Source organism: Columba livia, chromosome 5 (genome assembly GCF_036013475.1).
Source record: "Columba livia isolate bColLiv1 breed racing homer chromosome 5, bColLiv1.pat.W.v2, whole genome shotgun sequence".
Classification (NCBI taxonomy): Eukaryota; Metazoa; Chordata; class Aves; order Columbiformes; family Columbidae; genus Columba; species Columba livia.
In genome coordinates, this window is record NC_088606.1 from 58,827,658 (window position 1) to 58,853,582 (window position 25,925).

Sequence of the window (25,925 nt, forward strand, 5' to 3'; positions counted from 1 at the left end):
ATCACTACTTCGTTATCCATCATGATTTATGATGATATTTTCATATCACTTTGGGAATGGAAGAACTGTATCCATCCTTTTCTTACGTGGGCCAGTGCAAGTCAAACTCTCTTTTGGGGGCTCTCTTTTTCTGTATTAATCTACTGCTGTGTCCCTGGCTGAGTAGTCAGGATCGTATTACCAAAAGCAGTTCACCTCAAGCTGTGTTCACTCGCAGCTTAATGAGTACTTGATACTCTGTTTTAGAGGGGCTGTTGCCAAATCTCTGCACTCTGCATTAGCTGAAGTCTTCTGCTGTAGTTGCAGTTTCTCTGCCTGCACCGTGGCTCCCCAAGAGGTTCATCCTCTGCTGCCTGGTGCCCTGAAGCAGGTGGGGAGTCTGTCTCGGGGGCGACAGAGAGTCCCTCTGGGGAGATGGGGATGGGACAAGCAGCTCTGCCACGCAGGTCAGTGCCAGGACAGGTTCCGGGAGCGATCCCAGGCTGGTGCACAGCAAGTTATAGCTCAGTAATAAGACAAACTCCTCATAATAAATTTGTTGAGCAGACACAAAGACAACATTTATGTTACGCCAGTTTGTGCATGTTCAAGATTTTTTTGAGAGATAAGAAAGCTTATCTGGCACATACCTATTTTTCATTTAATGTAACTGTGAAAAGACGAGCTGTATAGTGTAATAAATAAAATGCCTGTGTTCTAATTCAGCCTCTTCGCAGAAGTTGCCTGTGTTTCACATGAAGTAGCTGCCTTTTCATTACTAATATGGAACTGAGATTTCTTTTATTTTTAATACTTACCGGAAGCTTCAGAGTATAAATAGGCATATTTAATTTATTTATTACACTATGTTTCAGTATATGCTGCTTGCTTATCAACTATTCTTAATATTGTATATTAATATTTTAGATAAAATCTTAATATTACAGTAAGGTGGATATAAGTAAACAATTCCCTTTTCAGCTAATAAAAATGACAGTGAAGCTGACAGTTTTAATTGCTTTTTATGGGAGAAGGTTTTAGAAGATACATGTGTAGGCACTTTAGAGATTTCTTTTTTATTTATAGCTCAGAGATGATAGTACAAACAAATGCAGATTAAATTATGTTTAAATTATAACTAGGAGACATTTTTAGTTTACATCAGGCATAAGTAAGCTACTACTACATAATTGTTTCTTAACAAATTCTGTTTTATTCTGTAAGACATTTAAATCTGCTTTTAAAATATTTACAGTTATTTCCCTGTTGGTGCAGCATTCAACTTTAAATATTGGTTAATATTTTGCAACATAATTCGTGATCACTGAAATAGCTTCATGTCATTCAGGGAGATTATTTCTGTTGTGTAAACTATTAACAACTATTGTAGTTGTGTAAACTACTGCTTTCTGAAAGTGAGCAATTGTAATATTCCCTTAATTTTTACAGTATAAATAACAGTAAATGACAACAGATGGATGCAGTTCTTAAATAAACATTATCACAGAATAGTTTTCTTGTCAAATGTTGTAATTCTTGAAGTGATTTTACATCTTTTTGTGTTATTTCCATTTCATTCTCCTTGTATTTTTAGGTTATGTGGGGCTAGTAAATCAAGCAATGACTTGCTACTTGAACAGCCTTCTACAAACACTTTTCATGACTCCTGAATTTAGAAATGCATTGTATAAGTGAGTACATGTAATCAAAACCTGTTCTTAAATTTGTGCTGGGATATATTGGTGGGAGACCTTTTTGAATAAGTCCTGTCAAAATCTCCTTGTTTGGATACTGAAGGGCATACTTGAAGTCAAGCCGGATAAACTATTGCAAATAATGACTGTTTAAAAGCTTCAGGTTCTTTATAAAATACTAAGATATGTTGCTGGTTGTGACATGGACAAGCTTTTTAAAGAATTTTCCCCATCTTGAAAAAATCAAGCTTGAAATTAAATTTCATACTAAGTATAGTCCATGTCTCTATTTGTGCAGTGGATGGCTTCAAAATTATTTCATTTTTGTTAGATTTGTACATTTAAAGAATGTAATTTACTACAGAAGCAGAAAGCAATTTCATTTGACTGTTCCCAAGAAGCAGAGCTTCAGTTAACCTCTGTAACCTGGCAGACCTCTTGAAATGTAATAAATGCTGATTTAAATCCCTTTTTTAGTACTGTTTTCAAAGCTTTTTTAATTGTCAAATGCCTCTGTGTTGTGAATAGATGGGAATTTGAAGAATCTGAAGAGGATCCTGTGACAAGTATTCCCTACCAGCTTCAAAGACTGTTTGTTTTACTGCAGACCAGCAAAAAAAGAGCAATTGAAACAACAGATGTTACACGGAGTTTTGGATGGGATAGTAGTGAGGGTAATGTGCAACTATTAAGCTTGTGTCATTTGCTTTGGCCAGCTGTCTTTTAGGGGCTTAAACTGCTGTCAATGGGGGGAGAAATACTGGAATAATTAAAAATAATTATTAGAATCCACTTAGTTTCTACTGGAAACAAAGTAGCCTAAAAGATGGATACTTTGTCGCGGTGTGTGTTTTGATTTTTAAAGCAATTACGTCTGTGAGTTTTCGGCTGTTAAAGTAAAGTAAAAAGCATTGTTTTTTTTGTTGTTAAGCTATCATTACAGTTGTTATTTTTTTCTAAAGAAGTAGCTCTTTATGAGAAACTTGCATCTGTTTTGAATCACAACTATCAAATGCTCGTGTTTCCACTTAAGTAGAAAATAATATGGATAATTGCATAAAATCAAACACTGTTTGTCTTTTTGACACTTGAATAGTGTAATTTTGCCCCATAACCTGCTAACTTTTCTTGGAGTAATCACATGAGGATAAGGAGTTGAAAATTGAGTTTCAGAGAATCAGTGCAAAGTGGGAAATAAGTCAGAACCAGTTTATCTTAAAACAATGCATATTAGCATTTCTGTATTTTTTTATATATTCCTGCTTGTGTACGCAGTTCTTGTTTATGTATAAGCATTGTCAGCAAGCCGGCTGCTTGTTTTTCTGACTTAACTTGAGAGGCAGCTGCTTGTGGAATTGAACACTGGCCCAATAGTGAATAGTGTAGTAAACAGGTGCATACTTAAACAAATTGATAGCTTTTTAGGAAGTATTTTCAGATTACAGTTAGTATTGGGGCTGCTAACAGAATTAATTAAGATTGATTTCAATTTTTAACAGCATGGCAGCAACATGATGTGCAGGAGCTTTGTAGAGTCATGTTTGATGCTTTGGAGCAGAAATGGAAGCAAACGGAGCAGGTAAGCGTATAAAAAGTCTCTCCTGTTTGTTCAGCAGTGTGGTATTGTTGTGGGGGGTTTTTTTGTTTGTTTTTGTGTGTGTGTGTTTGTTGGTGTTTTGGTTATTTTTAAGGATGAGTGTGACAGATGTTAACTGAGTTTTAAATACCAGGTTATTGAAAGTCTGCAATGGTTACCAATTTCTGTGTTTAATGCAATAGTCAAGCTACTATAATGTACAACTTTCAGAAGTGTGTTGCTTAGGTGTTCCTCCCCCAGTTAAGAGTGGAATATTCTGAACTCTGGATACTTTATGTTAAGAACAGCAAGTGATTGTGTAACTCCTGTGACAGGTTCCTTGCTGTCAGTATCTATTAGGCTCCATTGAGGGCTCTTGAAGCGCAAGCGCGCTTTTCTAATGTAGGAGAAAGTTAGTAATGTATTTGGAACACGCGCTATATTCTGGCATGTGGTCAGCTTGTTGTAGGCCAATTTTCAGATCTGTAGATTGGTAAATATGACATTTATCTTTGTGTTCCTACTTCTGGAGATACAGGGAGGGACTGCAGTATCAAGTGTTAACAAGTCTGCAAGGTCAGGCTTGGTTTCAAAAAATAAACTTTAATTTGGGTAGTTTTCTAGTCACTCTTAAGACCTGACTGTTCAATACACTGTGAAACTTAACGTGGTTTCAGAAGCTCATTTGGGGAAAACAAGAAATCAAGAAGTGGATGTCCTGCTGGGGAATGGTATTCTAAATGTGTAGCTGTGCAATTAAGACTTAATTTAAAAAGGCATTTTCTTGTAAAACTAAAGAAAGTAAAAATGTTCTGTTTCATTTGTTTGAAGCTTTGTTGAATATCTCTTTGTTTTAGGCCGATCTTATAAATCAGCTGTATCAAGGCAAACTGAAGGACTATGTAAGGTGTCTAGAATGTGGCTATGAAGGCTGGAGAATCGACACTTACCTGGATATTCCTTTGGTGATCCGGCCGTACGGCTCCAGCCAGGCGTTTGCTAGCGTGGTGTGTACTATTATGCTGACTAATAGTGCATCCATACACACATAGAATACATAATGCGACAGTGGTATAATTTGTTACATGGTAAGTATCATCCTAGATACTCCATCTTGGGGTGTTCGTCTTTGTGCAGTGAACCAGCTAGCAAGTTCTAGAAGATTTTTTTTTGGCTTTTTGGTTTATTTTTTGTTTTGTTCTTTTTTTTCTTTTGCCCTTCAATGAGTCCTACTGGTGCATGTATAAGGGATGGGGAAATGCAACTTCATTGCCTTAAGGCTGCAGTAATCAATTATTTTCTTCCTGATACAATCTTCACCATTTACATGAGATATTTTTATGAGATCACTAAGTTTTATTTGAGTTGTTCTCTTTATTGGCACATCTGCTAAATTTTCATAGCATTGTTGAAGGTCTTAGTGAAACAACAGAATGGTGATTTAAAATTTTTATTTAATTGCCATGTTGTTGCTGTGGGTTTTAAAGTTCACTTCTCAAATACCATATGCTTTTAACAAGCGATTTAATGATAATAAAAAATCCTATTGTACATGTGTGTTCTTGGTCACTTCTGCTCCAGCATTACTGATGTTGGCAAGCATATATATTGCTTAGTAAATCTGTGGAAGTTCTTTATTTTATTTTTCCACCCCCCCTGAAAAGAAGTGATTACAAACTGTGAAATTCCACTGTTGTGGCTTTAAATACCTGTGCTATGGATGAAGTTGGGAGAAGGAATACATCAAACAATTCTTTCAGTAAAGGTTGTTTTAAACAAGCACTTGTTCTGTAATTGGCTTACCAGGATTACTTATTATATATAAAATAGTTTTCCTTTTGTATTTAGTCAGTTAGCAATATTTTTGAGCAATAATAATCCATAGTTCTTAACAGTAATTCTGTTAAGAAAAGAATTGTTAGAATTAGGTTAAAGTGCAGTGTATGTTCAAAGTACTACAAACTTTAGAACTTTAAATACCAATCTTGAGAAGTAGTAAAGATGAGTGACATTAGTCTCACAAAAAGGATTCAAATTAAGTTAAGTCCTTTGAATTCTTTTAAAGATTGCATTAACATTTTTAGAACTATCCGGCTAATTTAAGCTGTGTTGATACAGATCGATCTTTTACACAGATGGTTTCCCTTTTCACCTTTTAAAACTCATTTCTAGAAATATTCCTTACCAAAAATTTTTATAGTCATTCTTATTCAATAATGAGAGTTTTCTGATCTATTGAAGTAATGAAAACTATTCCGTTCATGCAGTTGTATTCTGCATGTAACAATGCATTGTACTTGTGTCTCAAATTGGTTTTTTTTTCATAATAGAGAAGTCTATAGTGGAATGTTAAAAAAACCACCTTTGTAAAAATACAGAAAGCTTTAACAATTAAGAATTTAAATATCAGATTACTTTTAGTAGTATTTGATATTTCTCCTGTAAATCAGCATTTACTGGGTTTACTACATTGAAGAAAACAGTTTTTTGTTACACAGTTACATGGTCGCAATTTGTATTAATGCTTCAATTTTTGAGCTTTTAAAATTCATATGCTGATTATATTCAGTTGATTCTCCACCCTGCATTTGTTTTATCTATAGCAGATGTAATTTTTAGTTTTGTAGTTTTCAACAGTGGGGAGATATGGAGGATACTTGCTTTTGGAGAAGGGAAAAATCGCCTGTTTCTAAATGGAATTCTCTGAAGGTAGTATCCTCCATTGATCCATAGATGATAGCGATTTAGTAGGTGTAGGTAAAAGGGTACAAGTGAGAAATCAAAAACTTCACACATGCGCTAATAGGGCTTATAGAAGGGAATGTAAAACTTTTTAGACCTTGCTAGTCAGCTCCTGAGGGAACTTGCAGCAGGCGACACAACCCAAGATAGGGGATCTAAGGAGGATACTACCTTCAAAGAACTCTAGTTAGAGGTAAGTGATTTTCCATTACTTTCTAATAAGAGAGAATGGATGTATGAGCTTTAAGTAAGGTTAATCTGTAGAATGCCACGTAAAGTGTATTATCCCACTGTTCGACATTGTGTACTACCAAAAAAATGTAGATACCTGAAATGTTGCGTTTACCTATAAATATGTATGTATTACTTCTTAATACATGGAAACATTGAAGAACTGGGAAGGATAATGTTACTCTTTCTTTATCTCCTAATATGAATGAATCTGAAATTCTGTAGTGTGTTTTCAAGGTTTGCATTTTGAATTATTTTTTTTTGGATTCCTCCCTCCATCCCCCAAGTTAATGGAATTACACTACGTAGCTACAGACTCATTAGGGCAGCTCTGGGGCACTGAGATCTTGTCAGTGTGTATCTCAAGGTAGTTTCTGACAAAGTACTTATACTCTTCTGTATTGTTCAAGGGAACGGTTTAAAAAAAAAAGCTAAATCAGTCTTTTCTTGAGGTCAGTAGAAATATAGACATAAAAACGTATCGCTTATTTCAGGGAGGTAAACAGAGCAGCAATTCACACTCTGGTTTTTGTTGGTGCTAGTGTATTTTTGATAGATGCTTGAATTTAACAGCATTAGACATAAGCTATATGTTTTGCAAATGAAGAACAGCTGAGGGAAGAGTAGACGCGATGGGCAGCTAGCTGGCATGCTGAAATTATGTTACTAGAAAGCAGTGGAAATTGCTTTCTAATACCATAAGACTCGTAATAACACAAGTATTCTGGAGATGTACCAAGCAGTTCTGTTTGGTTAAGTGTTGTTAGTTTTCTTTTGTATGTTAGCCTTTTTATTGATGGTGTGAGTGTACAAATAGACCTTTTTTGGGCAGAAATTATTTTGGAGTTCTGTGTAAACTTACTTTGTGGTGTCATTGCCAAACTAAAACTGTTGAAGGCAGTTAGAGTATGGATGATATGATATTTACTTTTTAAAAATAGATTGGTAACAATGAGGTCTTCTATTTTCAGTTGAGCTTATTCTTTGGACATGGGAAAACTAGATGAGCTCTGAAAATCTGCGATGGCATTTAGTTTCTAGGTTTTGGGTTTCTTTTTGGGTTTTTTTTTCCCAAGAACTGTTTTACCAAATTGCTATTTTTCATGTGACTTTTTATAAACCTGCTCCTGTTCACAGGTTTGACAAATTTGCACATTCACAAATGCTTGCATAAGATACCTGTCAAACTACTGACTGTATCACAAAGCATTTTTGTGAAGAAGTGTGTCCTAAGTGCCTGTCTTAACCCAGATGATAATTAGTTTAAACTGTTTGGTTTGGAATTTTAGTATGCTATATGTTACAAATCTCAAAGTCAGAATTAAAACCTGGATATACTCAGAACTTGACTGGACAAGTCCCTGAGCAATGTGCTTTTAAGTTGGACCTGCTCTGAGCAGAGAGTTAGGATTAGTTGATCTTCAGAAGCCTCTTTCAGCCTATATTGTTCTTTTGATTCTGTGAACTATAAAAGTTTAAATAGCCTTTGTCATACTAACATATTACTTGATCATTTATGGTATATTTTGAAGTGTGTGTTGGGAATGTTGGAAGCGCTTAGGAGCTCAAAGGCTACATAATAGTTCCTTCTTCAAAGATAACTTCAAAGGTAACATTAGAGTTGGACAAAACTGTGGGATGTCATCTGATAGGGTGCACAGCGTAGAAGCTTTGTTACTGGTTTTGCTGAGTAAACTGTCAGAGTAGAAAATGGTGAACTGCATTAGAATAGGAATTTTAGTAAGAAACACCCTAGTCAGCAAAATTAACTGGTGTAAAGATTATATAGAAGAAAACTGACAGAGACACAAATGAATAGACCTGAGGAACAGTGATGTTCCTTACACAAGGATTAAAAAAATAGGTGAATGTCCATATAGCTCAAAAATAATGGAGTTCTCAAGAGTTTTAATCAGGTTTTTCAGAGCACAGCTCACTATGTGTGGTAAGCAGTGAAACCACAAGAGCAATGTAATGATATTTCATTCAGTTTTGGGGGTCTGAAGGATCTTAATTTTCTTCCATATGTAAAAGTTTATAGTACATTTCTTTGTTAAATTGCACATCACATGAGTCTACATAAGCATTACATAATAATTTATCTCTCATCATTCATATATTCTCCTTCACTCATATTCACATAATGCATTGATTGTAAGAAAAAAGTTGGAATTAATGTATTTGTATTGTCTTAACTGGCATTTGATTCGTAAGAGATAGCATCATGTGATGTTTTCTAAGTTTCGTGTTCTCTGTGTTGGTTATTAACTTTTTTGCTTTCATTCAAATAGTTCTGAATGTTAATTCCTTAACTAGTTTACAGAATAGTCAAAGTGCAGTAATCTGTTCCTTCTGCTTTCTTTGTAAGCAGGGTTATAACTTGCTTAGTTTTCTTTCTTGTATTTTAGGATGAGATTCCTCACATTTCAGTGTATAATCTCACTAAATATTAGGTATTTGTTGCCCTTGAGTAAAAAGCAACTCGGCCTCTGTAGTGTTTAGGAAGTAAATATGTAGACAGTTGAATTCAGAGTCCAAAATGTTTCCACATGTCTAGAGAGTCTCTTTTCCTAAGAACTGTGATTTCAGGGCTGTTCAAAGGCTTTTCTGGCTAGATCCAAAAATGGTAAAGTGAGATGACTGCCTTCAATGTACAGTTGTTCTGTCGTATTCGGCACATTTTTTGTTTGTGAGTAGATGTCCCCTGGAATACGGTCCTTTTTAAAGAAGTCCTTTCTCCTAGAACAGCAACAGAGCTTTTGTTTTATTGTTGTTCTTGCCACATCCCTGAGTTCTCAGAAAGAAAGGAGAAGGGAAGAATTGAAGAACTTGGCATATTGTTGATTTCCTCCCAAAATGTGACTTATGAAACAACATGATTTAGACAGCAATCTTAAGTTCTGTGCCAGCTGCCTTACAACTGGTGAGCTTACTCTGGCCAGTTAAGCCCTTTCTTACATATTCAGATTTTGGGGAACGGCTACAGTCCTTCATAAGAGAAGACGCTTTAAAAAACAGTGTTTCTGTTGGTCTTATTTGCTTTAAACTGAATGTCAAAACTCGCAAGTTGTATTTGTTTTCACCTCCATAGGTGAACGGAGAACTTCTGGGTTCCACGTGGAGTTCAGGAACCCAGAGCCTATTGGTTTGCAAGCTCGCTGGGCTCAAGGTTTTAACTTGAAATCTCTGGGTAAAATTCTTCACTGAACCCATCTCAGTATTCTTGGTTTGAACAAGTTTGTTCTCAAGTCTGTACAACTTATGTGCAGTATCATTGTTGCAAATTAGGTTAGAGAGAGGACTTGTGATCAGTTTGGTTGTATTTTGAATATTGTTTGCTGTAGAGAAGAGCAAAGTAGAAATTGTTAAACTCCTGGATTTAAGCATTATTGACAAAACTTTTAGGCAGCTGTCAGGACAAAATTCCAGTTACTAGTCAGCTGCCTCACAAGGTTTGCGTTAGGAAGCTGGTTCTGTCTTTATAAGAGATGGCCATATCTGGTGTTCACTCCTTTGGGAGTAAAGCTCAGTCTCCCTCTATCCTTTCCCACCTTTCACTTAAAAGTGGTATCTTCAAATGTAGTTTCCTAAGTGCCTTTGTGGAGTGGGACTAAGGCTGTCTTCAGACAGGGAACTGAGTAACATTTTTTTCCTGTCACCGCTCACCCCGGTAATTATTAGATGGTATCTGTGGGGAAAATCTCCTCTTGAAATGCAGAAGAACCATCTCAGAATTCTAGGAGAACAGGGCCAAAGCAGGGTTAAAAAATCAGCTCGTTTTCACAGCAGTTGACTGAGCAGACGTAACTAAATGTGATGTGCAAGATAACAGGAGTGAAAGTCATTTTATATTGTATGTTTATTAAAATAATGACAATTTGGATTCATCAAATACTGAATGAAATACCATTAGCAGTAATTGTGGTTTGACTGTTTGACCTTGGGTTGCATAGAAGGGTTGGTTTCTCTTAATATTTTCTTGGCTATGTGTCTGTATCAAAGTTTAAGTCAATTGCATTTTGGTTGTAGATTTAATTAATTTCTGTGTGTTTGCAATCTCATTGTAGATTTTTCATTCTGATTTATACCTACATAGTAAACATTCTTTAAAAATCAGGTAACATCTTTTTATTATCAGGAAGAAGCACTGCATGCTTTCATTCAGCCTGAGATTCTTGATGGCCCCAATCAGTATTTTTGTGAACGATGCAAGAAGAAATGCGACGCAAGGAAGGTAAAGACTGTCCAGATCATTTGCAAAATTACTTTTTGGTAAATACCAATCCTGACAGCGGTAGCATAATCTTGTCTTTGCTTCATTTAGGGTCTGCGGTTCTTGCATTTTCCATATCTGCTGACATTGCAGCTGAAGAGATTTGACTTTGATTATACCACTATGCACAGAATTAAACTCAATGATCGTATGACTTTTCCTGAGGAGTTAGACATGAGTGTCTTCATTGATGTTGAAGATGAGGTAACGTGTTTGGTGTCAGAGAAAATTCCTTAACTTTCTTGAAGTGTTTTAATTTGAAGTTTTAAAATCTATCCATTTGGATTTTTGTTATATTGAAAAAGAAGCATGTTCTGTAATTACTATAGGGTTTCCATGCTTCCATAAAGAAGCTGTTTCTGATTTCTTACATCTTCACATGAGTGGTCTAAAAGCACAAGTCTTGGGGCTTCTGCACATACTACAAATCCAGAATGAAGCATATTTCTTAAACTTGTGTCTGAACCTATTTTGGTCACAAGAGATGGTGTAAAGTTTTGAAACTCTGGATGCTGAACTTAGCCCAAAAAACATTAATCATTAATTCCTTTCCTCTGACTTACAATGTTGTATATGCTGCAGAAGCGAGATTTTAAAAGTTTTGTTTTTCACTTGCATTTTTTCTGTCTTTTAACCCTTCTGGTTTGGGTCAAAATTCATGTTGTGCAATTACATTCACCAAAAGGTATTTGATGTGCGTTCTTCATGAAAGACTATTCTTATACCTCAAATTCCATTCCTGAAAACATTGTTACTTCACTAGCTTGTAGTGATATAAATACTGCATTGATATGCACATGGAGAGACTTTTCTGACTCTGTACAAACCTTTGTTTTATGATAAAATTATGCCATTTAAGCAACTTGATATCCCTCAAAGTGTTACTGGGGGGGAGAAATGAGAATGAAGATTGATCTGAGTGACTAGGACTTGAAACACAATTAACTGTCAGAAAATGAAAAGAATTATCCAGAGGAAAGAGGATCAGATAACAGATGGATAAACTGGCTTGCACAAACTGAACTGTGTTCATAGTAGTGTTGACATCACACTTTTATGCTAATAGAACAGTAATCAATCTTACTGTAACACCTTGATTCTGTCCAGTGAGTTGAAATGGAGAAAATCTTCGACTGCGGATGAGAATATTTCCAGTCAAATCAGTTCTCATTAACAGGGCTATGTTACAATAGGATTTGTTATCTGGTATTAGACCTCCAGGTGTTTAATTGAATTAACTTGTAAATGGAATAGGCTACTGAAAGATACAATCTCATCAAGTATGAAACCAGATAATTACCATTCAGTTACACATGAGACCAGAAAAGATTGATCTAAGAGTTGGACTGAAGGCAGTTACCCTGTTTCCCTGAAAATAAGACAGGGTCTTATATTTTTGCTCTAAAAGATGCTTACTTTTTTAGGTGTATAGCTGCCTGGGCACTATTTAATTTTACTTTTTTTATTAACTGTAATTAGAGCTTATTTTTGGAGTAGAGCTTATATTTCAAGCATCCTCAGAAATCCTGAAAAATCAAGCTAGGTCTTGTTTTTGGGAAAACAGGGTACTAACGGGAACAAGTCTGTTTTCGATGCTGAATTGCAGAGGTCTCTTGGTTTTTGAGGAGTTTCATTGTTTACAACCTTGGAATTTTTTCATTTCACAAAGGTATTATTTCTTGTTCCTTGTAACTTTAAATGTTGTGTAATATTAGTATCTCTTATTTTTAAGAAATCTCCTCAGACTGAGAGTTGCACTGATAGTGGAGCTGAAAATGAAGGCAGTTGTCACAGTGATCAGATGAGCAATGACTTTTCTAATGACGATGGAGTTGATGAAGGAATCTGCCTTGAAAGCAATAGTGCAGCCGAAAGAATTTCTAAAGCTGGCAATGAAAAGGTATGTTTTAAAAAAAAATGTTGTACTGCATCTGATTAGGTTGGAGTTCATTTTCTTCATAGCGGCCCCTAGGGTGCTTTGTTTTGGATTTGTGACTGAAGCAGTGTTGATAGAACACCAGGGTGCTAACTCTTGCTGAACAGTGTTGCATAGCACCAAGGCTTTCTCACCTTCTCATTCTGTCCATGTAATGAGGAGGGTCAGGGGTAGGCAAGAGGCTGGAAGGGGAACATAGCTGGGGTGGCTAACCTGAATTGGCTGGAGGGTTGTCTGTGCCATATTCGCTGTCATGTAATGTCATGCTCAGCAGTAAAAGACTGGGGTTTTCCAAAGTCACTGTTGCTCAGAGACTGGCTGGGTGTTGGCCTCCCACTGGTGGGAGATGGTAATACCTTTGCATCACTGCATCTTTTTTTTTTTTTTTTCATATTTCCTTCACATTAAGCTTTCATGATCTCCAACCACAAGTCTTGTCACTTTTGCTTTTCTGATTCTCTTCACCATCCCACTTGAGCTAGTGACTGGGTGGGTGTGTGGTTACTGGCCAGGATCAACCCCTCACAGATGTAAATGATAAAAGTATAATTAATTCTGATATTGAGGCTGGAGTGAGGGTGTGAGTGTGTATGTTTTTATTCAAATTCCAAAAATTGACACTGTCACAGTATCACAGTATGTTTGGGATTGGAAGGGACCTCAAAAGATCATCTAGTCCAATCCCCCCCTACAGCAAAGGCAAGCATGCAACTGATTTGGAAGTCACCTGAAAATAAAGGTCTTCCCAGCTTGTCAGACTGAGAATTCCCAGATAACTTGTTTTGGCAGCAGAATCTCCAACTGAAGACTGTTTTGTGTCATGCAGTGTTTTTCTTTGAGGCCAACTGTCAAAGGCCTTACTAGCTTTGGCTTTAAAAGTGTCTTGAAGCTTAGTGGAAGACTGGAAAGTTTTGATCAGTCTCTGCCATCTGTTTCATGCCCTTATAAAAATGGTCATATAGGTGAGGCCATGGGTCTGAACATTAAATATTTATTCGGTCAGCTTGAGTTAATATAAAGGAATTGAGCAGCAAGTCAGTCTAGGATAGCAGTCATTCTGCTGTGGAACACAGAGATCTTCGAGAAACATGATTGAGTTGTCTTGCCAGTACAAAATGAATCAAAACCCTTCAGTTTTATGGTAATGTATACAATGTGTACTTAATGTTTTGTTATTTGGTGATCTCATCTGAAATTTGGCCTATAGCTTTTATTCAGACTTCTTAGGAAGCTGTTTGGCTGTAACTATTATTTTCATAAATACTTAAAGGCTGACTTTTTTTTTTTTAATCTGCACATCTGTCCCTGTTCACATTTAGCCTAAACCATTTGAGAGTGTTTTTTTTCATAAACGTTCAGAATACTGTCAATCTTAGCTGAAAAAAAAAAAAAAAAAGAAATAAATTAATAGTCACTTGACTGAAACAGGGACAGAGTATCATAATGTATCAGTAATGCAAACGTTCTGTCCTGCTATTGACAATATTTTCACCAGCTAATTCATACTACCTGGTCTCAAGGGAAGCTAGCTGTCAAACCATGTTGTTAACTTTGTGCTTTGGATATCTTAATAATGGATGCTAAGAAGTTGCAGAGCATTTCCTCTATATAACCTAAAAATATTTCACTCTTGTAACACTTGCATGAGGCAGTATTGTTCAGTTTTATTTTGTCATGTATATACCACATTGAAGGCACGTCCTTAGTACCCTTTATTTCCTTCCTTTTATCTATGAGAATAGAAGCTTATGACAGCAAACTCAGGGTGGTATGAGAGGCGTTAATGCAGAGTGCTGATATGCGTTGGATGACGTGTTGCTGGTTTACAATAGACATAAGGGAGCCAAAAGCAGTCTTCAGGAATGCAAATATGCCTAAACTTTGTAGCTGTGGGCGACTTCCTCATTATTTTTTCTTCTTGTGTGCATATAATGCTTAATACCTATCTAGCTAAGAGTGAATGAGTTCAATGCTTATACAGAATAGAAGTAACAGTAGTGCATTAAGCCAGTTGAAAAATATTTCCATGATTTTTTTTTTTCTGAAGTGATTTGGTATTTTCTCTCTCTTTCCACTAGTGAAAGGGGAAATTCCTCTTTATTTCCATTATCACATACTCTTGTGTAACGTTTAGCATACAAGAGCTCTGATTTTGTTCAGTGTCTATTGCAGTAATGCATTTTTGTTAGATACATCTGTTTAGTAACATACAACTTTGTGTATTTGGGTTAGTGGAATTGTTTTAAAACTTTTAAAAATCACCATTTGGTTACCCTTTCCTTACTTAATAGATGTCACACCTTTTTCCTCTCTCCCCAGAGTTCTTTACTGTATGAGCTTTTTTCTGTTATGGTTCATTCTGGAAGTGCTGCTGGTGGCCATTATTATGCCTGTATAAAATCTTTTAGTGATGACCAGTGGTACAGCTTTAATGATCAGCATGTTAGCAAGGTAAAAATACATTTTGTTGTTATTGTTATCTTGTGTACTCATAGATGTGCTAATAAGTTTCTTTTTGCATGTGATTTTTCACTTGCATGTAATGAAATTTGTTTTGTGTGTGTGAATTTCAAGCATTTACTTTGTTTCATCTTTTCATCCTAATATGCTGCCACATACATACGTTTCACTCATTAGCTTAACTGATTTCTAGGGGTTTTAAAAATGTATGTATGGGGTTTTGTGCATTGTGGGGGGAGGAGTGTTTGTTGTTGATGCTGAAGGTGGTTCATAAAGAAGCCTTTATTCATGTACAGACCAAGCTGGGTTTAGAATTTTGCCTTCTTATACATGTGAGGAACACTTCTTGCATAGGAAAGTATGTTCGTAGATCTGTTACAACTCAGGTTGTGCTGTTAGACCTGTCCTGCTGATGCATTTCAGGTGTTTCATGTATCCATAAGCATTATTGCAGTCAAGAACCTGGATGCTGTGTTTTTCTAGGAAGTTCCTACTTTAAAAACAAAACCAAAAACATTTACATTCAATGTAAAATGAAAAGACAAGTCACTTGGAAACTTTTTTTTTCAGTCAGCAGATAAGCAGAAATACTTTTTAAAATTAAAATTATTAATACTGTATGTTAATTATATAATGCTGCTGTTTTTCTAATGAGAATAAATGCATCTCTCTTAGTGCAAGTTTGTCAAATAATCATTAAATTGATTTTTCTCTTAGATAACTCAGGAAGATATTAAGAAAACATATGGTGGATCTTCCGGAAGCAGAGGCTATTATTCCAGTGCTTTTGCTAGGTTAGTAGTACTGTAATATTACTTTTCTTTCTGATGGTGTTTTAACATAATCAAATGAATGGTCAAGATGCCTGTGCTTAATGTGTTAGCTTAAAATTGATAGGGGCTTCAAATAGTTGTAAGAACTATCCCGACTACTGTTTCAGGTCATAAAATAATGTGATATTTATTTTTGAAAATCCTTTTTGGTTAGTGTATTGCCAAAATATATAGGACAGAGATCCTTACTGAAACAAACAAAACAACTTTTAAGTCAGTATTGCCCTGCTATCTGCTAAATTTGGATAACTATTCTTTTCTCCACCAGCTCCACAAATGCATACATGCTTATATATAGACTGAAGGATCCAACGAGAAATGCAAGTAAGTATGTTTTGCAGTTCTTAATTAGTAAGATTCTGTTGTGGAATAAGGAGATGTTTTGCATGCGATGTGTACTAATTTTTGTGAGGATGGTGGTGTTGGTATTTTTAGGGTAAGCTAAAGTAACTTATATATAGGAAGCCTTCTTTTGTAGCTTTTCAATACTGTTTTTATAGGAAACCTTTATGCATCATTAGAAGGTCATCACAAAATAAATTCTCTAACTTTTTAGTATTTTGGATATCATGGAAATGAAAAACAGACATACTGAGTGATACTGAATAACCTATAATTTAATGCTATATAGTGTTATGATTTATAGTGGACTAAAAAAATTTTTTAAAATTCATCTGTAAGAACTTTGTAATGACAAAGTTTTACAGTTTATAAGCAGCCCTTGTTGTTTGTGTTTCAGTTAGGAAGTGAGACAATATACTGTAAGTTGTATAGTCAGAAACAAATTTTGGATGTTACGGTCTCCTCTTCATCGCTGAGTTCACCAAGGCTCAGAGGATGCCTGGTCCCATGTTGACAGGTTGATTCATCTTGAAAATATGATACAGCGGAAAATGAAGATTCTGTTTTGATTCAAAACAAGAATGTGTGGTTGGAGGCTTCGTTCCAGTTTTGGCTAGTTTCATAGGGCCTTAGACTGATCAGATTAGTAATAACTGTAGACTTCCAGGATTTATCTGTTGTAGATAATACTGTATTATAATTTGCTTGAAAACGTTTAATGTTTATAATTTAAAATCTGATCACACCTAAATGATGTAGCAGTAAATGAAAGTTTGAGAGAGCTTTTTAAACTAATTTCAAGATAGAAGGAAGCATGTTAATTTGCTATTTTTCCCCTTCTTGTCAATCCCTTGTTAGAAGTGCAGCTGTAGAAAGGAAACCAGAAGGGCAGTGACTGGCTACACTCACCCTCATCAGCTGTGTGCGTTGAAGAATCAAGTGTTTTGGTTCAGTTCAGCCAGAGATTAATTTGCTTGCAGTATCAAAAGATGTATGTAGTTTTTCTTACAGGAACAATTCAGTAGTCTGCCCTTACAAAGGGAAACATGTCAGTTTGCAGCCTGGTTGAAGTTAGGCTGATAGATCATGTAGATTGTTTTTGGGGTGTATATAGTTTAATTGTCAGAACTTTAATGCCCTGAAGCGCGTTAAAAAAATCTAGTCTGTGAATAATTTTTCCTAATAGCTTGAGCAGATGAGAAGCCACATGAACTTTCAAAGGCAGGTACAAAGCCTCCAGTACCTCTGCATTCCTCTTCTTTTTTTTTTCATTGTTAGTATTTTTTCCTTCACTAAATGCTCAGGAGGTTTGGTGTCCTGAAGAACAGATGCAAGCTCTTGAGAATCTGAAAATCATCCTCTGTAGGGTGAATATTTTGATAGCTGGATTTATTTTACTCTTAATTGGTAAACTGAAAATATGTATTACTTAACAAAATAGAACGTCACAATTGAAACCCTTGGCACCTCACATTGTGTAGCTCATTTTGGGGCATTCTCACTATTTTTCAGGAGTATGCAAGCGTGGAAAAGACTTGCATGCTTCAGAGAATTTGTAACACACTAGCTTGTAATGTGTCCAGTGGAGGATGGAATAAAGATCATTGAAAATAACATTTTGTTTGTCTTAATTCTGCTGCTGTAAATATTGTAAGAGGGAGAAGGGTAGTTGTCTGCTTCCTTTAACTACTTCTTTTGGCGTAAAGTTTTAATTCCACTCTGAGAAACTGAGGATGACTATTAGCAAGAATGTGGAATGAAATTAGCAATACAAGGTTGAGTAAAACAATCTTTAGTGTTTATTCGGAATACAAACTATAAAAAAACCCATAGCTTATACTAAATTTTATTTTTTTAAAAATACTAAAATTAAGAAAAGTAGACTTGAACTACTTCTCTGTCAATATATTCCAAAAAGCGTATTATGATACTTGGAGCAAATTTGTCATGTCATTTCAACATCCTAATAAACACAAACCACGTTTATTTTTAGTAGCAATCTATTTCACCATACATGGAATACATTCACACATGTTGTTTTCTACTTTTCTACTTTTTTTTTCTTTTACTTTTCCACTATTTTCTCCATGATGTTAACAATTGTGTTTTCTTTGAGGAAATAGGGAGGGGGAAAAACAAGTATCTCACAAAATCAGTTTTGCTGGCTTCTCTTTGAGAATTCATGATACAGGGGACAGTAAAGTTATAAAAATATATTATTTGGTTTATAATTTAACAGTATCTTAAGTAGATGCTTTATACAGTTTTGAAGCGGATTCAACACAAGAAGGATACTGTTAAAGCCTTTTAGCAACAACTTGATATAGTAGTAGGTCTTAAGAGCAACAAAAAGTAATAGTTTCAATATTTGAACCCTTGAAACAGTGTTATTCATTCTGAACAAGAAATGGATGTAAATTGTGCGTAGTTTATTCTTAAACAGCAGCCATAGACAATATATATGAGTCAAGATCTGTCTTTGGAAATAGATTTTCCTGTAAGTGCTGTGATTGGTAATTCCTCAACAAGCAAAGGAAGAAACTTAATTCTGCTATTGATTGCTTGAACATGCCAAGCCCATTTTTAAATCTGAAAAAATATTTGCCCAATTCCTTATGATAGGAGGGGCACCAGGAAGGCAACTGTATTTGTGAAAGTTGATTATATTTTTTTTTTGTAGCTTGAAGTATTGCATGTTTTGGTTTTGTTTCTCTTAATGAAACAAAATGTCATGAAGTACACTAATCTGTATAAAGTGCAATATTTATTGTATATTGTATTGGTGATATCTTGTGACTTCTATTATCAGCTAATTCACTTTCTAAAACACATTTTACCTTTATTGCACAAACAGGCTCAAGTAGAGTCATCAGCCGTAGTGTATTTCTTTACAACAGCAAAGCTTCCATTATTGATACTGGAATATTAATCTTGCACTAATACTATTTTCTTATGTTGCTGATGTATAATTAGAGGGAATAAATGCTGACTTTGGTTTCATTTAAATAATTAAAAAGAGAACAGGACATAGTATAGTTGGAAACGTGGGTGGTGAAGAAGGGGGGAAGAAGGCAGGAAAGATAACTGTTAAATATCCATAGTTCCTAAGATGTTGCTCACCATGAAAAAAAATTTGTAAACTGTTGCTTTGTTTTTACTGGCAGAGTTTCTTGAGGCACATGAGTATCCAGAGCATATTAAACAATTGGTACAGAAAGAAAGAGAACTGGAAGAACAAGAAAAGAGGCAACGTGAAATTGAGCGGAACACTTGCAAGGTTAGAATTTCTGCTGAATAAAGTAAAAATACATCTCTAGTAAGAAATGTTTCTACAATAAATAGTAATTTTTCACTACAATACGAGGACTTTTTAATGATAAGTGTGTCGGTATTAATAACTCTTTAAAATGAATTGTACACCTATTGGAAGGCTGTACACAATGGAGGCATCTGTTAGAGGTATTCACCAGAGATTTTTTGAGTTCATCTCTTCCTTGTGAATTTGAATTGGTATTAGTACCAAAACAGGACTACAGTTGATCTGATGTCACTTGATTTCAGCAAAATGAATTCTAAAGAGTATGTAATGCTGTATGTTATGTGTTTCATACTGTTAAATCTCTTCAAATTGTGGCTCTTTACTTTGTGAAATGATGTTTCTTAAACTAATTTAAAATAATTATATGGCAGACAGAGCAGAATCTTTTTCGATCCATAGATTCAGTAGTAGCAAACAAAATATGACATGACTTAAAAAGCATGACAGTCAGCTGGTCTGCCTATGAATAAAGTGATTATTTTAGTAGAAGGTTCTCAGTGGTTGCAAAATATGTAACTGTATATGAAAAAGGAATTTCACATTCATTATTCCCATGTGCATTTTGTTTTGGAGAATTTGCAAGATGCCTACAGTTTAAATATGTTTTAGTTGGTACCCTACCTTGCGAAAGATACAGATATACATACATACACATGTCCTGTCTACTGTGCCTTTGGGGTTTTGTATCTAGTGTTGTGTAACCAGCTGAAAAGAAACTGTCCAGTCGCTGGAGTAGAACTAAAGATGTATTTTTACATTACATTGTTTGAACACAGGGTTGTAAAGTTAAAGTACTGTAATATGAAAGGTATTTGCAAATACCTTCGTGATAATTTTTCTTCTTTTCATATTTCATAGATAAAGTTGTTCTGCATGCACCCTACAAAACAAATAATGATAGAGAACAGATTAGAAGTTCATAAGGACAGGACACTGAAGGAAGCTGTGGAAATAGCTTACAAGGTATGCTATAGATAACAAAATAATTTAATTGTTAGTTGTGATTTTTTTTTTTTTTTTTCTGCTGTTGTGTATCTTCAGTTTTTAAATTTCTGATGCTGTGGATGTGTTTGAGGAGCTGGCTGTGGGGCTTTTTGTGAGTTGTTTTTTGGGGTTGGTTTGGATTTTTTTGTGATGTGTTGTGGGTTTTTCTTAAGAGATGTTTTTGTTGGGGATTATTCACTGAGTTTTCTGTTAGTAGCCATCAGATAATTTCTGATTGGAATGATATCGCCTGCCCTCTTAAAAGGCAGTATGATCTTACATATCCTTATTTTAAAGTCAGATAGTGAGAAGTGTTGTTAGGTACACTGTAGTCTCAGTAGGCTGAAATAATTCTGAACCCTTATATTTGCATTGCAGTAAATATGTCGTGTTAGATATGTAATAAGAGAATTCGTTCAAGAAGCTTCCTGTATAGTTAATACAGTAACATCAGTGGGCATCAAAGGATATGGTGAAGTTTGCCTTCCACAAACAGGTTGAAGACATCTATTCTTGTAGTCTTTGGTTCTTGCCATATGTGTCTGTGGCTGGGAGAGTACCAGCAAGGCAGTTAGAGGTCTGGAATGTGTTAACATCTCCTTGAGATGCACAGGAGATAGTGGATTCGATGTCCTCAGGCCTCTAAGATACCATTTGGTATAATGGATAGGCTTTGTGTTCCTCTGAATATGCTTCTGGGACCTGTCTTCATGTGCTTATTTACGTACTTTACCAACGTCCCTCTTCTCCACATCTTGATGCAGGCTTCTCTTTATATTTTGAAAACATGTATATTGCATGCACGTGTATATAATATGTATGATGAATGCATATGTTTTTCTAAAACCAAATTGAAATTTGTGAATTCGAAGGATTTCTGGATGTACACGTACTGAGATATTTCTAGCTTACAAGGGGAAGACTAAACTCACAAGTAAGCCATTATTAAATGTTTTGGGGTTTTCTGTGTGTATGTGTGCATGATTTAGTTAATGGATTTAGAAGAGGCTGTTCCTTTGGATTGCTGTCGTCTTGTCAAATACGATGAGTTTCATGACTACTTGGAACGCTCTTACGAAGGAGAAGAGGATACACCAATGGGTTTATTACTTGGAGGTGTCAAATCAACGTACATGTTTGACTTACTGTTGGAAACAAGAAGACCTGACCAAATTTTCCAGTGCTATAAACCTGGAGGTAAGACATGTAATTGCATGTGGACAAGGGTAGACTGAAATCATATATTGCATGATGGCATGGAAATAAAACTTGAAAAATGTAGAACTGTATTATGATGTATGAAAGAAAAACTTTGTTGCACTAAATTTTACAAAGCCAATACTCAGAACTACCTACTGTGCTGTGTTGCCAACTTGCTTTTAATTGGAGTTCTAAGGTATACTAAAATTTGTCAAGGCTGTGAAACGTTTTAGCCTCTTTGGTGTTAAAATTGATCTGAAAAAGAAATTCTGCAATTGGACTGCTTTTCAAATTCATTACTGTTTGTATGTATTTAATGCAACCCCTTGTTCACTACATCAGACAAGTGTATGTGTGTTTTCCTTGGCTGTTGAATTCTCTCTTTTGTGTATATCTATCTCTATATATGTGTATATATATCTATATGTATGTGGGGGGTTTTTTCTTTTTCCTCTTCCCTGCAGAGGTCATGGTAAAGGTTCACGTAGTTGACCTGAAGACTGAATCTGTTGCTCCTCCAATAAGCATACGAGCTTATTTGAATCAAACAGTTTCAGAATTTAAACAGCTAATTTCAAAGGTAATTTATAGTCATTAAGGACTTGTATTGCAGAGTTTTCATTCATTCTGACTGAAAATGTGTTGTGATTTAAATATCTAAAATGAGAACCTGCACCTTTTGCAGTTAATCTGTGCTTCATGTCTAGTGGGGTGGGTCAGTTGTTCAGCTGAGTTTGTCTGTCTGCTCACTGCTGCTAAAGGCAGCAGTCTGCTTCTTGCTTCCATCCAGAGTTCTGCCCTGGCTTTTGTGCAAGCTGAGCCCCTTTCTGGCCATATTGCTTACTAGCTTACCAGATAGTAAGCTTTTTTTTGGGCAATCTGAAGAGTCAAGTTCATGTTCTTTTGAGTTAATACCTTGAACCAGGTCACTGAGTATCGAGTCAGTGGCAGAACCAGTGAACTGTTACTGTAGAACTGAACCAACATGTAAGTTCCCCCATTGGTCTCAGCAATTGCAATTTGCCATCCAAATCTGTCTACATTCTCCATACAAACCCCACTTTTCATCCCAGCAACCACTTGATATTAAGATGCAGATCGATTTTTACATGGTCTTAAACCATGGGATGTTATTGTGTGTGTTGAATGGGCAGACAGACATATTACTTGGTCAGTTCAGTCTAAAATAGCTCAGTGGTTGGTGTAATTTCATAATATTTGTTATGAAATGTGTTTTCAGTAATTTGAATTAAATCTCATTAAGAATTAAGTGAACAGTATGCAAAACCTGATGCTTGAGAATTTTTTTTCTTTTCAGTTGGTTCACACCCTAAATAATAAGACCAATTCATCATATTCCTGATCATTAACCATTTGCCAACTCTGGGCAAAGCCAAGCCATTTTAGACTACTGACCTTTTGGAAAAACTAACAATTGCTACTTTATCAAAGGATGGTGGGAAGGACCTGGGACTGAACATGTTTGGGAGGTTTTCCCCCTTGTTGTCTTTTGCAGTTTATAAGTCAATAAACAAATGTTCTTTCCCTATTAATAATCTTAAATACTTGTTCCAGTGTTTGAAATTATGTATAATATGCATGTTACCTTACTCTCAATGTCTTATTTTAGGCCACACACCTGCCCGCTGAAACAATGCGGGTAGTGTTAGAGCGTTGCTACAATGACTTGCGTCTTCTGAACGTTTCCAGCAAAACACTGAAAGCTGAAGGCTTCTTTAGAAGTAACAAGGTACATGCTCTGGTTTTTATATTGTTCATTTCATGCATTAGTAGACTTCACCATTGCATTGTAAAAGGTGTGGACATATGTATAGGCTGTATATGAAACCAAGTATACATAACAAGGTAGAGCAGGCTCAGAATTGGACACCTGGTTGATACTCAGTGGTTAAAATGATAGTGAGGTTAACAACCTTACGGTGAAGATTTTTTTAAAGTCAGTCCTTCTTAGGGAACAAAGGTTGGTGTATTACTATGGAACCCACCTAACTTGCTTTCTAAACCTTCTTAACAGCTGTGCCTGCTCTCAGTGTTCTTAAGAAACAAATTTTAAAACTAAGAGCAAGTTTTTGATGCGTTTTTGTCTTTAATTCAGTAGTTTCTACTATGGAAATTTCCCCCCAGCAAAAGACAATTTATATTTTTTTTTTCCAAAAAGACTTATAGTAAATGGTTCAATAGTAGTTGTGTAATCTATTCAGAAAAGGAGTAGCTTAGTACTTAAATAACATCCATAGCATTGCCTTTTTTACTACAGTAGTTATATCACATCTTTTAGTACATTTTGCACATATTGTGTCTCTGTAATGTGAGCTCTAGAACATGCTATCCTTGATGAAGAAATATTAGCGACAGCTTTGATGGCTTTTAGCTGAGCAAAATAATGGTGTCAACTTGTTACTCAGTTACTTGAAGCCCTTTTGCATTTGCCCTGTCACTATGCACAATAGCCTCTGACAAGGAGAAATGAGAAATTTGTTCCCATGTGTACTAATTTGTGCTGTTTCTTACCTATGTGTGCATTTCAAGATTTCTTATTTATTATGCTATGCTAGAAAATAAAGACCCCATCTGTAGTTGTGGGGATCCTTACTACCATAACTAGTGTTAGTGCACAGGTGAAGGGTGCATGTGAAGCGATACATAAATACACTTCGAAACATAAAAGTGTTTACTGCAGCTGGTCGGTCTGGTTACAGTTCACTCCAATCTTAACATGTATATGAAAATAAGGAAAAGTGAAATAGTTATTGATCTACAGACTCCTTAGGCTATCTCTTTTTGACCACGTATTTTAATTTTTTTATAAAAGGTGGTGTTTCTTAGTGGCGTAATTGCTAATGTGTGCTCAATTTGCTATTGTTATTTTTATTTTTATTTAAAATAACACTACATGATAAAACACTTATTTTATGTTCAGGTATTTATTGAAAGCTCAGAGTCTTTAGATCGTCATGTGGCATATACAGATTCTCATTTATGGAAACTTTTGGATCGTCATGCAAATACAATCAGACTGTATGTTTCATTACCAGAGCAATCACCTGGATCTCAATTTAGACGAGCAGTTTATCAGAAGTCTAGTGGAGATGTAGGCAACTTGGATGAAGCCTGTGAAAGAGTAAAAGGACCTGTAGGTAGTATGAAATCTGTAGAGGCAATTCTGGAAGAAAGCACCGAAAAACTCAAAAGCTTGTCCCTGCAGCAGCAGCAGGAGGGAGATAATGGGGACAGCAGCAAAAGCACAGAAGCCAGTGATTTTGAAAACATTGAATCACCTTTAAATGAAATAGACTCTTCAGCATCAGCAGAAAACAGAGAACTTGAAAACCAAATTCAGATTTCTGATCCAGAAAACCTGCAGTCTGAGGAACGATCGGATTCGGATGTAAATAATGACAGGAGCACAAGTTCAGTGGACAGTGACATCCTCAGCTCCAGTCACAGCAGTGACACCTTATGCAACGTGGACAATGCGCCACTTCCCTTGGCTAATGGACTTGATTCTCATAGTATCACAAGTAGTAGGCGATCAAAAGCAAATCAGGGGAAGAAAGAAACCTGGGACACAGCGGAAGAAGATTCTGGAACAGATAGTGAATACGATGAAAGTGGCAAGAGCAGAGGAGAAGCACAATATATGTACTTTAAGTCAGAACCCTACACTGCAGACGAAGGTTCAGGAGAAGGGCAAAAATGTATGTATTGTTTTTTTAAGTGCCTTAAAATAATTCAGCTTTTATTACTGTTTAACTCACATGCTGTGTTAAAAAGTCTAATGACAGTATTTAAAAACTCGATTATGTCAATTTTAAAGCTAATGAAAGTGCAAAGATGGGGCAGGTATCACATTCAGCAAAAATCTAGCCTAATTTTGATCTTGTAGTAAGTGTTTACTTACATGAACAGCATCTTGCTTTTTTGTTTTTAAGAAAATGAACAGCTACCTCTGTGATACTTCTGTTTCCTTATATTGAAAGTGTTTTCTGGAGAGCAAGCTGAGTTGTCTCTCACTGAAAGGAATATTGTTGAATCTGTTGATGATGATTCACGTGTTTCAGAATTCAATTATTTACTGTGGTTCACAGAGCTGTAATTCTGTTAATGTTTAGATAAACAAGCCTGAAAACTCCTAGTCATTTGACTGTAAATAAAATTCAAATATACTTGGTATTGATCATTTAAATCAGTAGACTGTTGCTTTTCATTGACTAAAGTACAATAGGTGCAATGAAATGTGTGGATGACATGAAAATGTCCAAACAAGTTCATTGCAGGAGCTTGAGTAGCATATTGATGGTCATAAAGACAGAGAATGTAAACAGTGCTCAGTAC

The 25,925-nt window shown here is 35.6% G+C and overlaps 1 protein-coding gene across 4 annotated transcripts in view; it reads left to right on the forward strand.

The window, feature by feature from the left end:
• USP47 (ubiquitin specific peptidase 47) overlaps window positions 1-25,925 on the forward strand; it is a 59,444-nt gene that overhangs the window by 22,895 nt on the left and 10,624 nt on the right. For all 4 annotated transcript variants that reach the window (XM_065066169.1, XM_065066167.1, XM_065066168.1 and 1 more), the window contains 16 exons: window positions 1,574-1,670; window positions 2,202-2,347; window positions 3,173-3,252; window positions 4,107-4,256; window positions 10,361-10,456; window positions 10,547-10,699; window positions 12,228-12,395; window positions 14,751-14,882; window positions 15,609-15,685; window positions 15,993-16,048; window positions 19,231-19,343; window positions 20,244-20,348; window positions 21,359-21,566; window positions 22,034-22,149; window positions 23,200-23,319; window positions 24,511-25,288. In XM_065066169.1, the coding sequence (XP_064922241.1) occupies window positions 1,574-1,670; window positions 2,202-2,347; window positions 3,173-3,252; window positions 4,107-4,256; window positions 10,361-10,456; window positions 10,547-10,699; window positions 12,228-12,395; window positions 14,751-14,882; window positions 15,609-15,685; window positions 15,993-16,048; window positions 19,231-19,343; window positions 20,244-20,348; window positions 21,359-21,566; window positions 22,034-22,149; window positions 23,200-23,319; window positions 24,511-25,288 (2,595 nt within the window). The remainder of the gene's footprint in view (window positions 1-1,573; window positions 1,671-2,201; window positions 2,348-3,172; window positions 3,253-4,106; window positions 4,257-10,360; window positions 10,457-10,546; window positions 10,700-12,227; window positions 12,396-14,750; window positions 14,883-15,608; window positions 15,686-15,992; window positions 16,049-19,230; window positions 19,344-20,243; window positions 20,349-21,358; window positions 21,567-22,033; window positions 22,150-23,199; window positions 23,320-24,510; window positions 25,289-25,925) is intronic.